The sequence below is a fragment of the Solanum verrucosum genome, unplaced genomic scaffold (genome assembly GCF_900185275.1).
Source record: "Solanum verrucosum unplaced genomic scaffold, falcon-dt-bn FXZP01000108.1, whole genome shotgun sequence".
Classification (NCBI taxonomy): domain Eukaryota; kingdom Viridiplantae; phylum Streptophyta; class Magnoliopsida; order Solanales; family Solanaceae; genus Solanum; species Solanum verrucosum.
In genome coordinates, this window is record NW_026020274.1 from 2,731,939 (window position 1) to 2,747,089 (window position 15,151).

Below are 15,151 nucleotides of genomic sequence, written 5' to 3' on the forward strand. Positions count from 1 at the left end.
ATTAATGACTTTGACTTTCTAATTAGAAAAATAATTAATCATTTGTATAACTTAATCACCGACAAAGGTAAAATTACTAAACTCCATATAAGATTCCATTAGTTAAGCTAAACTAATATTTTTAATCGTCCCAAGAGATATGGATGTATAAGTATAAACAAGTACAAACCTTAGCTACATTGACCTAGTCAATAATTAGTACAGACATATATTTATTATAGACAATATTTGTCCAACGATCGAGATCTTTGTTAGGATTTTACCCTGATTTTCTTAACATAATTTAAGATTTATTTTTCCTTAAAGAAAAGATAAAAATTACCATAAATGTTTTTACTTTTCCTGAAAGGAAAATATAATATTCTTTCATATTTGGTTTATTCTTTCCTTTTAAGAAAAGGTTTTGGAGTGGCTAGTTCTTTCTAGTAGGAAAGATTTAGGACTCTATAAATATAGGTTTGTTTTTTCTAACACAACAACAATAACATCCACAATGTAGACGTTTAAGAGTTTAGTTTATGGGGAGATTTATTTTCTCTAAAGTTTATAATATTTTTCTTTTATACTAGTTTTCATATAATAATATTATGTTTTTAGTATAAATTTTTTGTTATCTGATTTATCAATTATATGATTTGCAATTTGTAAGCTTCCGCATGACGCCTTAATCACCCTTCAGAACCCAACAATCTTATGTTCTATTTTGTTTCTTCATTTTTTTGTTAAAAAAAAATTGTTTATAATAAAGTTAGAATAATAATAAGTTACAAATTTTATGATTTAAATAAAGTTTAATTAAATTTAGGTTAGTCCGTTAAGCTTACAAGTCTAGCCCAGCCCAACTTATGTTTCTCAAGTCCAAAGTCGGCTAGAATGGCAAGGAGACCAAATATCTCAAACCCTAGCATAGCTGGTGCCTATATAAAAGAGTATTCAATAGTGATTTACCAGTCTTCTGCATACAAAAATTTTTGCTACCAAGTGGTGAGTCATTTTATACCTCCTCTAATGTGATCAAAACTTGATTCTGCATTCGTGATAAACTTTCAACAAGTATTCCATCAATTCAGGTACAAAACAAAACTTTTGAGTTGACATTCATGGAGAGAAAAAAAACAAAATTACACATTTTAGTATAAAATTTTCTAAAGATTGTTAAATCCTGCACAAATAAATAAAATTAAATATTATTATTTATTGATATTTTTCTTTTCTTGATTATTGTTTTTCAAAAACGAAAATTTAATCGTTATAATATGCCTTGAACAACCACAATCAGATACCAAATCAGTTGGTTGTCCATTCTTTTTTTTCTTTTTTTAAAGTGAAAGGTGTAACAATTAAATTTTCATCCCTGAAAACTAATAATCAAGATAAGAGAAATAGGACAAGTAATAATATTTAATTTCAATAATTTGTGTGGGTGCATTTTCTTTTTCCTTTATAAAATTTTATATAAAGAAATGTAATTCAGTCATTTTTCTTCTCACAATGGTCAATTCAAGAACTAATTGAAGCTACTAATATTCCAGATTGATTGTTATTTAGATTGGAGCTACTAATATTCCCGATTGATTGTAACTTAAATTTTATTGTATCATATCATTAAATTTATTGATGAATAAAACCCACATTTTTTATAGCAACTGATTTAATGTAATTGATAAGAGCCTCAACTTATAAATAACTCAATATAAGGATGACAAAATAAGAAAAAGGACCAAAAGAAAGAGTAGAGAGAGGGGAAAACATAAAACCGTATAGTAATAACTTATTTTATACATCTCATAATCTCCGCATTTTGCAAGGAGATCGAACAAACATACACAAAGAAATAGAAGTAAAATATAAATATAATATATACAAACAATAACTTATACAAAATGAAGCTACAAAAGTAATTTGCCTCCTGTGTGGGCTTATTTTCTTGTAGCTCAACATTCTGCTTTCCTGCATAAGAATATGATATTGTGAATGAGAACATATAATAGAACCTAAACAAAATAACATGTAGACAGCATAGGTCTTTATTAATGATTTGTACGAAGAAATTGTGCAACTTCTATAGACATATTATAATTAAAAGTTTTAGTTTGGTTTTATTACCTCAGATATAATGAAATCTCCTCTTAGTAATGGTAGGGAGGAGGGGGAGAGGTGTATAGATAATGGGGTGGTGGTGGAGACTTGTAGACTGGAATTGGTGGTGGTGGAGAGTTGTAAACGGGAGTTGGTGGAGGTGGCGACTTGTAGGTTGGGGTATGTGGAGGGTAGTATGGCTCCTTGGGTGGTGTTGGTCACTGGTGGCGACTTGTAGGTCGGGGTGTGTGGAGGGTAGTATAGCTCCTTGGGTGGTGGTGGCGACTTGTAAACTGGAGTTGGTGGAGGTGGTGACTTGTAGGTTGGGGTATGTAGAGGATAGTATGGCTCCTTGGGTAGTGGTGGTGACTTGCAAACGGGAGTTGGTGGAGGTGGCGACTTGTAGACTGGAGTGTGTTGCGTATATTATGGCTAATTTGGTGGAGGTGGCGACTTGTAAATAGGAGTTGGTGGAGGTGGCGACTTGTACACTTGGGTGTGTGGATGGTAGTATGGCTCTTTGGGTGGTGGTGGTGACTTATAGACTGGAGTTGGTGGAGGTGGTGACTTATAGATTAGGGTGTGTGGAGGATAGTATGGCTCCTTAGGTGGTGGTGGTGACTTGTAAACAGGAGTTGGTGGAGGTGGACACTTACAAATTGGAGTCGGTGGAGGTGGCGACTTGTAAACTGGAGTGTGTGGAAGGTAGTATGGCTGATTTGGTGATGGTGGCGACTTGTAAATGGGAGTTGGTGGAGGTGGAGACTTGTAGATTGGAGTGTGTGAAGGGTTGTATGGCTCCTTCAGTGGTGGTGGTGGTGACTTGTACAATGGAGTGTGGGGAGGGTAGTAAGTCTCCTTTGGTGGGGGTGGAGAATTGTAAACCGAAGTTGGCAGCGGTGGAGACTTGTAAACAGGAGACGTTGGTAGAGACGGTGACTTGTAGGTTGGGGTGTGTGGAGGGTAGTATGGCTCATTGGGTGGTGGTGGAGACTTGTAAATTGGCGTCGGAGGTGGTGGCGATGTAACATCCGGCAAGTTGAAATAACTATGAAGAGGTTTAAAAATCGGAAATAGTCATTTTTGGAAGGAATTCAAAAATGTGGAAAATTTGGCTGTGGAAATCAGTGAGTTTTTGGACAGCTTTGAGCAGTCGTAACTCCTAGCTCAAGAAGATTTAGAAGTAGTTCCAGTTATGGTTGCAAAGCTTGTGGAACGATCTTTCCACCAGCATCGAGTTTGCTCAATTCTGAGTTTATATGAGCGAGTTATGCCCTTTGAAAGTTGGGCAGTTAGCAGGGAATCTGTCCGAAAATTTTAAGGGCATTTTGGTCTTTTCCCTAGCCATTTCTTTTGGGATTATATTGTTGTGTTAGGCTGATCTTTGGATCATTTTGTCCCATTTTAAAAGAGAAAGAGTTAGGGTTCTTGAGTGAAGAAGAGAAGAAGAAAGAGAAGAAGGAGAAGAAGAAGAGAAGAAAGAGGAGATCAACAAGTTTCCGTCAAAGGTCGTCGTTGATATCGTCGGGGGTGATCCCTATCAAGGTATGTGAGTTATTAGTGTGGTTTGATCCTTTCCCCCCCCCCCCCCCCCCACACACACAAAACTCATTATTATTGAGAAAAATTGGATATGTTGTTGGTGTTGTTGATGTTGTTGATTGTGTTGTTGAAGTTATTGTTGGTTGTGGGACATGATTTGGTTGTGTTTGAGTTGAAACTCTTGTATATTGAGGGGTTTTATGATCGTTAATGTTTGGGGTTGAATCCATTGAGGTTAGAGAGGTTTAGAGTTGGAGAAAAGAGGGAGAAAAGTCGGTTTTTCTGGGGAAGGGTCTGGCGCGTCGCACCTGCCAGCGCGCCCCAAAAGGGACTCTGAGGTGCAGCCCTTGTGGCGGCGCGCCTCTCAGAGCGCCAGCAGGTGCTTTCTGAGCTTCAAGGGCTGGCGCTCCACGCCTTGCAGAGCGCCAAGGACACCAAGTTCCCCCTTTCTTTCCACACTTTCTCATGCATGTTCCTAGGTATTGTACCTATGTTTCCTAGTTGTTTCCAACACTCCAAAGTGTTTCTAAACATCCCGAACTCATCTAAATACGTGTGATCATGTACCTTGAATCCATAGTTCAATCCGAGGCAAGTTAGGATCAAAGTCAAAGTGAAGTTAGAGTCAAGTCAAGTAAAATTAAGTAATAAGTCCAGGCAAGTCCTCCAAGCTTTTCAAGAGTCGTTATTGAACGTTTTAACTTCGTTTCAAGTTTCAAAGTCAAGCAAGAGTGTAGAGTTCCAGGTCAAGAAAAGAGTCTCGAGTTTCAAGTTAAATCAAGAGCATAAAGTTGAGTAAATTTCTCAAAAAACTATTAGGGAACTAAGTATTCCCAAAGAGGTTTATAAGTGTTTTACATTTGAGTAAGAGGGGAACCATGTTTTCCAAAAGAGCCTTTGGGCTAAGTTTTGAGTAATTATCTCAATTAAAGAAAGATGTGTTTAAAAGACACTTATGAGCCAAAGTATTTTTGGGAGTAGTATTGAGCACCGAATTGGGGAAACAAGTTCATATTAACTCAACTCTCCATAAGAACCATGCGCCAACATGGGACTTGACGTATCATTCTTTTTAGATGATCACGTAAGATTAGGCTAGTGGATCCACTAAGCAAAAGTAAGGTCCTATATCACGGCAAGGTATAGGATGGTCCTTTGGCAACGTGAGGTAAAACGTTGTACCACCACTAGGGCTCATAGTGGTGGTTGTCGGTTAAAGAATCTCCCATTAAATTTATATTACTTTTATATAAATAAAGTTGAGTTGTTATTGCTTTAATCATTAACAAACTAAGTTGTTTGAAATGTTTTAAAAAGTTTTATATATCGCATGTATCTCATTGCCTTATATTTATGTATTGAGTTCAGTTAAGTTATTCTTGAGTCGTACAGGGCCAAGGTCAGTGTTCTCTTGTATTCCTTTCAAGCTTAAGTCATAGTTCAGCTTTTCAGCTCGCATACTCGTACATTCCATGTACTAATGTCAGTTGGCCTACATCTTATTATGATGCAGATACAGGTACCCCGGATCAGCATCCAGCACGTCGTTGATCCAGCTGTGGTGAGCCTCCTTACATTCCGGAGGACCCAATTATTTTGTGTACTTAGTTTTGTTCTATTAGGATGTTGCGTGGTCTGTCCCAACATCCATCTCAGTATATTAGAGGCTTCATAGACAGTCAGTCAGTTAGTTTTGAGTCTCTCTTCTATGTATATATATAAATATACTATTTTGAGACTCGAGTTGCCTTTGTGGCAAGATGTTATAAGTTAAGTTGTATTGTAACCTTGCATTTGCATTGAGTTTTCTGTTGAGTTAGGTTTCCGCTTAGTTAGGAAAGTCAGGCCAAGGGTTCGTTTGGGGCCAGAAATGGTCTCCTGGTGCCGGTCCCACCCAGTGTGTAGGATCGGGGCGTGACAGGCGACTTGTACACTGGAGTGTGTGGAGGGTAGTATGACTCCGTCGGTGGTGGTGGCAACTTGTACACTGGAGTGTGTGGAGGGTAGTATGTCTCCTTCGGTGGTGGTGGAGAATTTTAAATCGGAGTTGGCGGTGGTGGAGACTTGTAAATTGATGCGGGATGATAAGGTGTTGGTGAAGGGTGGTATGGCTTCTTTGGTGGTGGAGGATATGAGTATTGATAATTAGCTGAGCTTTCGGAAGCTAAGCTAAGTGACACTAAAACCACTAAAAGAGTGACAACTAGAGAGGCCATTTTCCCCATATTTGAAACAAAGAAGAGAAGTTGTTGTCCTCTTAAGCTGAACTCAAACCCCTTTATATAGCTTTCATTTACACAATTACCCTTACCAAAATTTATACAAATGTAGGTAAAATGGTAGTGTTATGCATTTTGATTTGGTCTTGTCATGTTGTTGGCTCAATTTTGACTTTAGTTTGTATATTTAATTTGATGGATAGAGGCATCAAGCTAAGCAAATGTATAAACTATTAAGGGAACTATACTGTTTGTGACAAAATGATTCAAAGAGCTACAAAGTCTTCTTTTCTTACAAAATCTTTGAAAAAAATTCGTGGATGCCTCAACTTTGCACTTAACTAACCTTCACACATGTGCTTAAATGGTATTGAAGAATATAGAAATTTAAAACAATATCACATATTATTTATTTAATAGAAATGATTTGTCACAGACATCCTTTTGTAGTAAATTTATTGTTTAAAAAATATGGATAAGAAGAATAGAATCCTAGACCTCTTCTAACTAAAACCTTGAATAAATCAACTATTAATCTTGTGTAAAAGTTTTGCTAATCGTAAATTATTAAGTATAGTTTTCCTCTATGAATAGGATGCTACATATATTACCTACCTTCAAGTTCTGAATTCACCTCTGATCCCACACTTATATATGTTATAAGAACTGATTATTTATTAAATAACATTTGATGTTAAGTTTTGTTAGGATTTGCTGTTGAATAGTTTAGAATTCACTCAACAAGTTAATTAGTGAATAATAATTTGTTAGCTCAAGGGAAAAGGTAACCATCAGTACTATTAATCTCAAACATTTTAGCATGGCTCATTCGTGAAAATATATTTGACTTGTAATAAGTGTGACGGTCGAATCAATTGAACACACCACATGAATCTAAATTAAGTGACTTGAAAAATACAAAATTCACTTTTAAAGAGTCTAAATTATAAGTCATGTTGGTGATAAAATATTTCCGCAATTAAATCAATAATTATAGATAAATTTTGTTAATAATATTATTGTTTATTATCTAAATTAAATAAATAAAATCTATTTTTTTCATAAGCTTTCTATTAAGTTGAACAGTATCACATAACTTCGGACAGAGGAGAGAACAATAAACCAATGAAGTGCCTTTTTTTAGGGATGAAAATGGAGCGGGGTGTGGGGCGTGTGGGATGCAGGGAAGGTTGAAGTTGGTTTTTTTAAAACTAATGTGGGGGCGGGTTGCGGGTATATGTGATTTTATGTAGGTTTAAACTTAATTTTAATTTTTTTTACATGTTATAAGAGTGATAGAACATTATTTATTAAGATAATTTCTTTAAAGCTACTAAATATTCAAGATAGTAAATGAAAATGGCTCAATAAAAAATAATTCAAATTCTTACATGTTTCCCAAATGAGAGTCCGGAACCTAAATAAGCCACAAAAAGATAAAAGTGACCAAAATAGGCCACTATTCTAGTAAGTAACCAAAATAGGCTTAGTGGAAAAAAAAAATTGTTTTATGAAATATTCCAAACGTTTTCCGTTAGCCTCATAACGTGTATATTTTAATATATAATGAAACTATTTTTTACACTTTATAAAACGGAACTATTTCTTACAATTTGTAAAGTGTAAGTTTTTCTTACACTTTATAAAGTGGAAGTTTTTCTTACACTTTATAAAATGAAAGAAAATCTTACACTTTAAGAAAAGTTACTCTTTATCTGTACATTATGTATAACGTAAAGTGAGAAGAAATGCTAAATCTCAAACTATAAGAGAGTCCAAAATCTTTTACTCCAAGAATCAAAGAATTAGTCAAATATGAAAGATTTATATTTTTCCTTTAGGTAAATTAAAACTAATTATAAAAATAATATTCTGTCAAACAACATCATTTGGGTTCCACTGGCTCGCGAGCAACAATCTACACCACACTATTTCATCAGTACAAACATGGATTTGATGATGTCTAGCTTGTGTTTGGACATACGATATGAAGTCATTATTTATAATTAATAATTGAATATGCAATTTGGAATTATGATTTGAAATTTAATTTCAAATTCTCCAAAAAGCATGATCCGGGATTTCAACTTTTGAAATGTAAAATTTGATGTGTATATATATATATATAAAAGAGACCCGTCATTCTGAATTTCGCAAAAGTAACTTTTCTTGAAATGTAAGATTTTCTTCCACTTTATAGAGTGTAAGAAAAACTTCCACTTTACTAAGTGTAAGAAAAACTTACGCTTTACAAAGTGTAAGAAATAGTTCCGTTTTACAAGGTGTAAAAATTAGCTTTGTTATATATTAAAACATACACGTTATGAGACTAACGGAAACGTTTGGAATATTGCATAAAACAGAATTTTTTCTTCCACTAAGCCTGTTTTAGTTACTTACTAGAATAGTGGCTTATTTTGGTCACTTTTATCTTTTTGTGGCTTATTTAGGTTCCGGACGCCCCAAATGACCTCTAAAAAATAAAATTTTAAGTCACTATCCTATTATTTTAATACAACTTAATGAAAAAATGAATTTATTTATATGAACTTTATGTTAGTATGAAAAATAAAATATTAAAAAAATATGCCAGGCGGGTTCATCTGGAGCGGGTCTATGCGGAACGGGATGAAAATGAAAAAAAATGTTATGCAAAGCGGGGCGGGGCGGGGCAGATTAAAAATTTTACGATTAAGCTCAACCCGCCTCGCCCCACACCGCCATTGCCATCCCTACTCTTTTTTCACTTAAATATTTTTAAGTAAACAAGAAAAACTACTATTTAATAATTCATTTGGTTCATCCATTAAATTTGACATTTTAATTGAAAAAACAATTAATGATTAGCATCATAATTCATAACTTAATCACCGACAAAGGTTAAATTACTAATGTCCTTAAAAGATTCCATTAGTTAAGCTAAATTAATATTGTTAATCCTCCTAAAAGATATTGATGTATAAACAAGTACAAATCTTAGTTACATTGACCTAGTCAAGAATTACTACCGACAATTCTATTCTCTTTTTTTTTTTAAGTGTATTATAATTATCGTGGTGGTTTCTTATAATTTTTTGTTACTACATGAGTTGTGTGGGAAGCTCCACCCTTCAGTGGGCCCTGACCTGCAGTTTGCAATTCAGATTTAATTAGGGTTCCAATACGAAATACAAACACCGAATGAAAAAAATATTTTGATTATTTGCATAATTAATTGAGGAAGAGATGAAATCAGTTGGAGAATAATGGTTGAGAAGTGCTCACCATTTTCTTAGACCTAAAGGTGGGTTTGATTCGTGTATTTTGCACCAACATCACAAATTTAATCATCTTTAAATTTGGTTTTAGGTTTATAATTAAATCTTTGGTCACGAACGATTTTTTTAGTTATGGTCGAAAATTCATCATTAATTATGCACTTTCTGTGACAAAAAATATTTTCGTACTCAAATGAATGCATCAAGCATGAGTCACATATTTAACAAATATGTTGTTTATAAAGCTTTCCCATAAAAAAAATGAATTGACGTCAATTATCAAATAATTTTAGTCACTAATTTCATTAAAAATGTTTAGTCTACAAAATAAAGTTCATTAAAAATGTTGAGTCTACATATCTTTCTCATACACCATAAAAATTAATTGGTGTGTTGTAAAACTAAAGCAAAATAAGATAAGAAATATAGAAGATGAAAATAATAGAAATAGGGAGACAAGAGATGAGAGTTTTTCTTATTATTTCAAGTCTTCAAGTGATACAATATGAACCCTTATGCCTCTATTTATAGTGTAACATAGAGGCATAAAAAAGGTTAGTCATAAACATGACATTAACATGAATATAATGGAGGAGGTTATAGAAGTGAAAGGTTACAAGAATAATGGTTATAAAGTTGGAGGTTATGGTTATCTTCATAATGAAAGAAAGTAATGGAGATAATGGGAGAGAGTAATTTCTTGGTGTAGTGGACATCCACACTAAAATATTTTATAACATGGTGTCAATAATAAGGTAATTTTAGCCATGAAATTGAGGATATTGATGATAATAATTTTTCTCGCTACTTTTTATGAAAATTTATGACAAATCATTATTTATCTTTAAGTTCGTGTAAGTTTGGATACAAAAACTGCGCCCTTGCTTCTTGCTTTCGAGCCGGAGCATGCTGGGTAGTGAAGTGGTCCGTGAAGATTAAATAAGACTTGTTTTAAGCAAGCAGAGTAGTCAAGCCAAAAAAGCAAGAAGCGGTTTTCGTTCGATCGACGGAATCAATTGTGATTCCTCGCTTCGGATGAAGCAGAGTTTACGAAGTTGAAGTTCGATCTCAAGTTGCCTGCATGCACCTATAAGACATGGAAAGGTATTAAAGGTTTCGTCACAAAAATTTATGACAAATCATTATTTATGACTAGAGGTCTCGAGTTTGATTCCCTTTGGATATAGAGTCGTTGCCTTTGTTAGGGAGCGCTTTATCTCTAATGTGCGACTTCCCAACGCAAATTCGACTTTAATCGAGACTCCAATATGAATATTGAACACCGAATTGAAATAAAAAAACTTATATTACACAGTCATGTTGTTAATAATTAATATCTAGGTTATGCTCCCCTTCTACAAAGTGTAATTCACAATTAATAGCAATAAATTTTTGACTTAGTTCGAATTTCTTTTAACAAAAGAGTCACCATCCAAATTATCTAATTCGAGACCATTTCTTAAGAAGTTTCTTATTATAATTGCATGGAAGTTTTCTCTAAATAACCATATATTATTTAATGTATTTGTATTAGTTAAATAACTAATAACTTAATAAATATTTTAAATAAGGTCTTGATTAACTAGTCGCGTGAAAATCAACTTGATATTATTTTGGATGACCCTTATATAGTGACCTATAGATTTACATACAAAAATCTGAAGTTACTAAATTCAACAGGGTTTTACTTGCGAAAAATATTTCCCCAAAAGGGTTACTTGGGGAATTATGTGGGCATAAGTCCAGAGGTTAGATATACTATTTACATTAATTGTCATTGCAATGTGTGATAAAGATAAAAGTTCAAATAACTAATCAACGGAGCTACTAACATTCCCGATTAATTGTTACTTAGATTGGAACTACTAATATTCTCCAGTTTATTGTAACTTAGATTTTATTATATCTTATCATTGAATTTATTGACTGTTAAAACCCACATTTTTTACAGCAACTGATTTAATGTAATTGATGAGAGCCTCAACTTATAAATAACTCTATATAAGGACGACAAAATAAGAAAAAGGACCAAAAGAAAGAGTAGAGAGAAGGGAAAACATAAAACCATTTAGTAATAACTTATTTTATACATCTCATAATCTCCGCATTTTGAATGGAGATCGAACAAACATATTACACAAATAAATAGAAGTAAAATATAAATATAATGAAATCAAGCTATAAAAGTAATTTGCCTCCTGTCTGGGCTTATTTTCTTGTAGCTCAACATTCCGCTTTCCTGCATAAGAATATAATATTGTGAATGAGAAACCTAAACCAAATAAGATGTAGACAGCATAGGTCTATATTAATGATTTGCTCGAAGAAATTGTGCAACTTCTATAGACATATCATAATTAAAAGTTTTAGTTTGGTTTAATTACCTCAGATATAATGAAATCGCTTCTTAGTAATGGTAGGGAGGAGGGGGAGAGGTGTAAAGATAGTGGGGTGGTGGTGGAGACTTGTAGACTGGAGTTGGTGGTGGTGGAGAGTTGTAAACCGGAGTTGGTGGTGGTGGAGAGTTGTAAACCGGAGTTGGTGGTGGTGGTGACTTGTAGGTTGGGGTGTGTGGAGGGTAGTATGGCTCCTTGGGTGGTGGTGGCGACTTGTAGGTCGGGGTGTGTGGAGGGTAGTATGGCTCCTTGGGTGGTGGTGGCAACTTGTAGACTGGAGTTGGTGGAGGTGGTGACTTGTAGGTTGGGGTATGTGGAGGATAGTATGGCTCCTTGGGTGGTGGTGGTGAGCTGTAAACGGGAGTTGGTGGAGGTGGAGACTTGTAGACTGGAGTATGTGGAGGATAGTATGGCTCCTTGGGTGGTGGTGGCGACTTGTAAACAAGAGTTGGTGGAGGTGGCGACTTGTACACTGGGGTGTGTGGAGGGTAGAATGGCTCTTTCGGTGGTGGTGACTTATAGACTGGAGTTGGTGGAGGTGGCGATTTGTACATTGGGCTGTGTGGAGGGTAGTATGGCTCTTTGGGTGGTGGTGGTGACTTATAGACTGGAGTTGGTGGAGGTGGTGAATTGTAAACGGGAGTTGGTGGAGGTGGCGACTTATAGATTGGGGTGTGTGGAGGGTAGTATGGCTCCTTAGGTGGTGGTGGCGACTTGTAAATAGGAGTTGGTGGAGGTGGAGACTTATAAACTAGAGTCGATGGAGGTGGCGACTTGTAAACTGGAGTGTGTGGAGGGTAGTATGGCTCCTTTGGCGGAGGTGGTGACTTGTAAATAGGATTTGGCAGAGGTGGCGACTTGTAGATTGGAGTTGGTGGAGGTGGCGACTTGTAGGTTGGGGTGTGTGGAGGGTAGTATTGCTCCTTTGGTGGTGGTGGCGACTTGTAAATGGGAGTTGGTGGAGGTGGCGACTTGTAGGTTGGGGTGCGTGGAGGGTAATATGGCTCCTTGGGTGGTGGTGGCGATTTGTAGGTTGGGGTGTGTGGAGGGTAATATGGCTCCTTGGGTGGTGGTGGCGACTTGTACACTGGAGTGTGGGGAGGGTAGTATGTCTCCTTCGGTGGTGGTGGAGAATTGTAAACTGGAGTTGGCGGCGGTGGAGACTTGTAAACTGGTGCGGGATTATAAGGTGTTGGTGAAGGGTGGTATGACTCATTTGGTGGTGGGGGAGATGAGTATTGATAATTAGCTGAGCTTTCGGAAGCTAAGCTAAGTGACACTAAAACAACTAAAAGAGTAGCAACTAGAGAGGCCATTTTCCCAATATTTGAAACAAAGGAGAGATGTTGTTGTCCTCTTAAGCTTCGATCAAACCCCTTTATATAGCTTTCTTTTAGACAATTACCCTTACCAAAATTTATACAAATGTAGGTAATATGGTAGAGTTATGCATTTTGATTTGGTCTTGTCATGTTGTTGGCTCAATTATGACTTTAGTTTGTATATTTAATTTAATGGATAGAGGTATCAAGCTAAGCAAATGAATAAACTATTAAGGGAACTATAGTACTGTTTGTGGCAAAATGATTCAAAGAGCTACAAAGTCTTCTTTTCTTACAGAATCTAGAAAAAAAATCGTGGATGCCTCAACTTTTCACTTAACTAACCTTCACACTGCTTAAATGGTATTGAAGAATATAGAAATTTAAAACAATATCACATATTTAATAGAAATGATTTGTCACAGACATCCTTTTGTAGAAAATTTATTGTTTAATAAATATGGATAAGAAGAATAGAATCCTAGACCTCTTCTAACTAAAACCTTGAATAAATCAACTATACAAATCTAATTAATCTTGTGTAGAAGTTTTGCTAATTGTAAATTATTAAGTATAGTTTTCCTCTATGAATAGGATGCTACATATGTTATCTACCTTCAGGTTCTGAATTCACCTCTGACCCCGCACTAATATATGTTATAAGAATAGATTATTATTAAATAATATTTGATGTTAAGTTTTGTTAGGATTTGTTGTTGAATAGTTTAGAATTCACTCAACAAGTTAATTAGTGAATAATAATTTGGTAGTTCTAGGGAAAAGGTAACTATCAGTACTATTAATCTCAAACATTTTAGCATGGCTCATTTGTGAATATATACATTTGACTTGTAATAAGTGTGACGGTCTAATCAATTGAGCACACCACATGAATCTAAATTAAGTGATCTGAAAAATACAAAATTCTCTTTTAAAGAGCCTAAATTATAAGTCATGTTGGTGATAAAATATTTCAGCAATTAAATCAATAATTATAGAAGAATTTTGTTAATAATAGTATTGTTTATTATCTAAATTAAATAAATAAAATCTTCTTTTTTTTCATAAGCTTTGTATCAAGTTGAACAGTATTACATAAGAGGAGAGAGCAATAAACCAAAGAAGTGCCTCTTTTTTTCACTTAAATATTTTTAAGTAAACAAGAAAAACTACTATTTAATAATTTATTTGGTTCATCCATTAAATTTGACATTTTAATGAAAAAACAGCTAATGATTAGCATCATAACTTAATCACCGACAAAGGTTAAATTACTAATCTCCTTAAAAGATTCCATTAGTTAAGCAAAATTAATATTGTTAATCCTCCTAAAAGATATGGATGTATAAACAAGTACAAATCTTAGTTACATTGACCTAGCCAAGAATTATTATTGTGGTGGTTTCTTATAATTTTTTGTTACTACATGAGTCGTGTAGGAAGCGTCACCCTTAAATGGGCCCTGGCCTTCAATTTGCAATCCAGATTTAATTGGAATTTCAATAGGGAATACGAACACCGAATGGAAAAAAAATATTTTGATGATTTGCATAATTAATTGAGGAAGAGATGAAATCAGTTGGAGAATGATGGTTGAGAAGTGCTCACCATTTTCTTAGACCTAAAGGTGGGTTTGATACGTGCATTTTGCACCAACATCACAAATTTAATCATCTTTAAATTTGGTTTTAAGTTTATAATTAAATCTTTGGTCACGAAATTTTAGTTATGGTCGAAAATTCATCATTAATTATGCACTTTATGTGACAAAAAATAATTTGTACTCAAATGCATGCATCATGCATGAGTCACATATTTTTAATGATGAAAAATAAATTTTGTAACAAATATGTTGTCTATAAAGCTTTCCCATAATTATATTTTTGATAAACAAGGATATTATATTAATAGCTAATATGCTTCATTACAGAGTAGTGGCTGCGAGGCTTGAAGTTGGGGGTAGTGCTGGCAGGGGGATCGGGTCGGCCCGCGACACCCGGTCCCGTAACTTCTCGCGGGTTGGGAGGGATGCGGGATAGGGGACCGGTTAGGGGCCGGTTCACCCTTTGGTCCCGGTCGAACCGGCCCGGTCCCGGCCGGTTTCGCGGGATCCCCTCAATTTTATTTTATTTATTTATTCTTTTAAAATTATATATGTTGGGACCGTTGGGGCAACGGCTAGTCCCCCCCCCCCCCCCCCAAACGGATTTATTCACCTTTTTCACTTTCCCAACACCCCCTACCACCCCCCTACTTTTAATACTTTAATTTAAAACCTCAAGTTATCATAAATACACTTTAACCCATTTTTAATATTATAAATACCCCTCTATCCC

General features: G+C 35.1%; 2 protein-coding genes across 4 annotated transcripts in view; both read right to left on the reverse strand.

Moving 5' to 3' along the window:
- The window catches only part of LOC125833966 (extensin-1-like), a 76,251-nt gene that overhangs the window by 42,991 nt on the left and 18,109 nt on the right, over nucleotides 1–15,151 (reverse strand). The gene's annotated exons all lie outside the window — the stretch shown is intronic.
- LOC125834140 (extensin-1-like) lies at nucleotides 11,505–14,489 on the reverse strand. The gene is made up of 2 exons (XM_049513331.1): nucleotides 14,424–14,489; nucleotides 11,505–12,899 (listed from the first exon to the last, which is right to left on the reverse strand). Exons 1-2 carry the CDS (start codon nucleotides 14,487–14,489, stop codon nucleotides 11,505–11,507), a joined length of 1,461 nt encoding a protein of 486 aa, XP_049369288.1.

Coding starts and splice junctions, on each gene's coding strand:
- LOC125834140 (XM_049513331.1), bottom strand. CDS start 14,489: ATGATTAAATTTGTGATGTTGGTGCAAAATGCACGTATCAAACCCACC. Junction 12,900..14,423: donor CCTTTAGGTCTAAGAAAATG/GTGAGCACTTCT, acceptor AATTTTGGTAAG/GGTAATTGTCTAAAAGAAAG.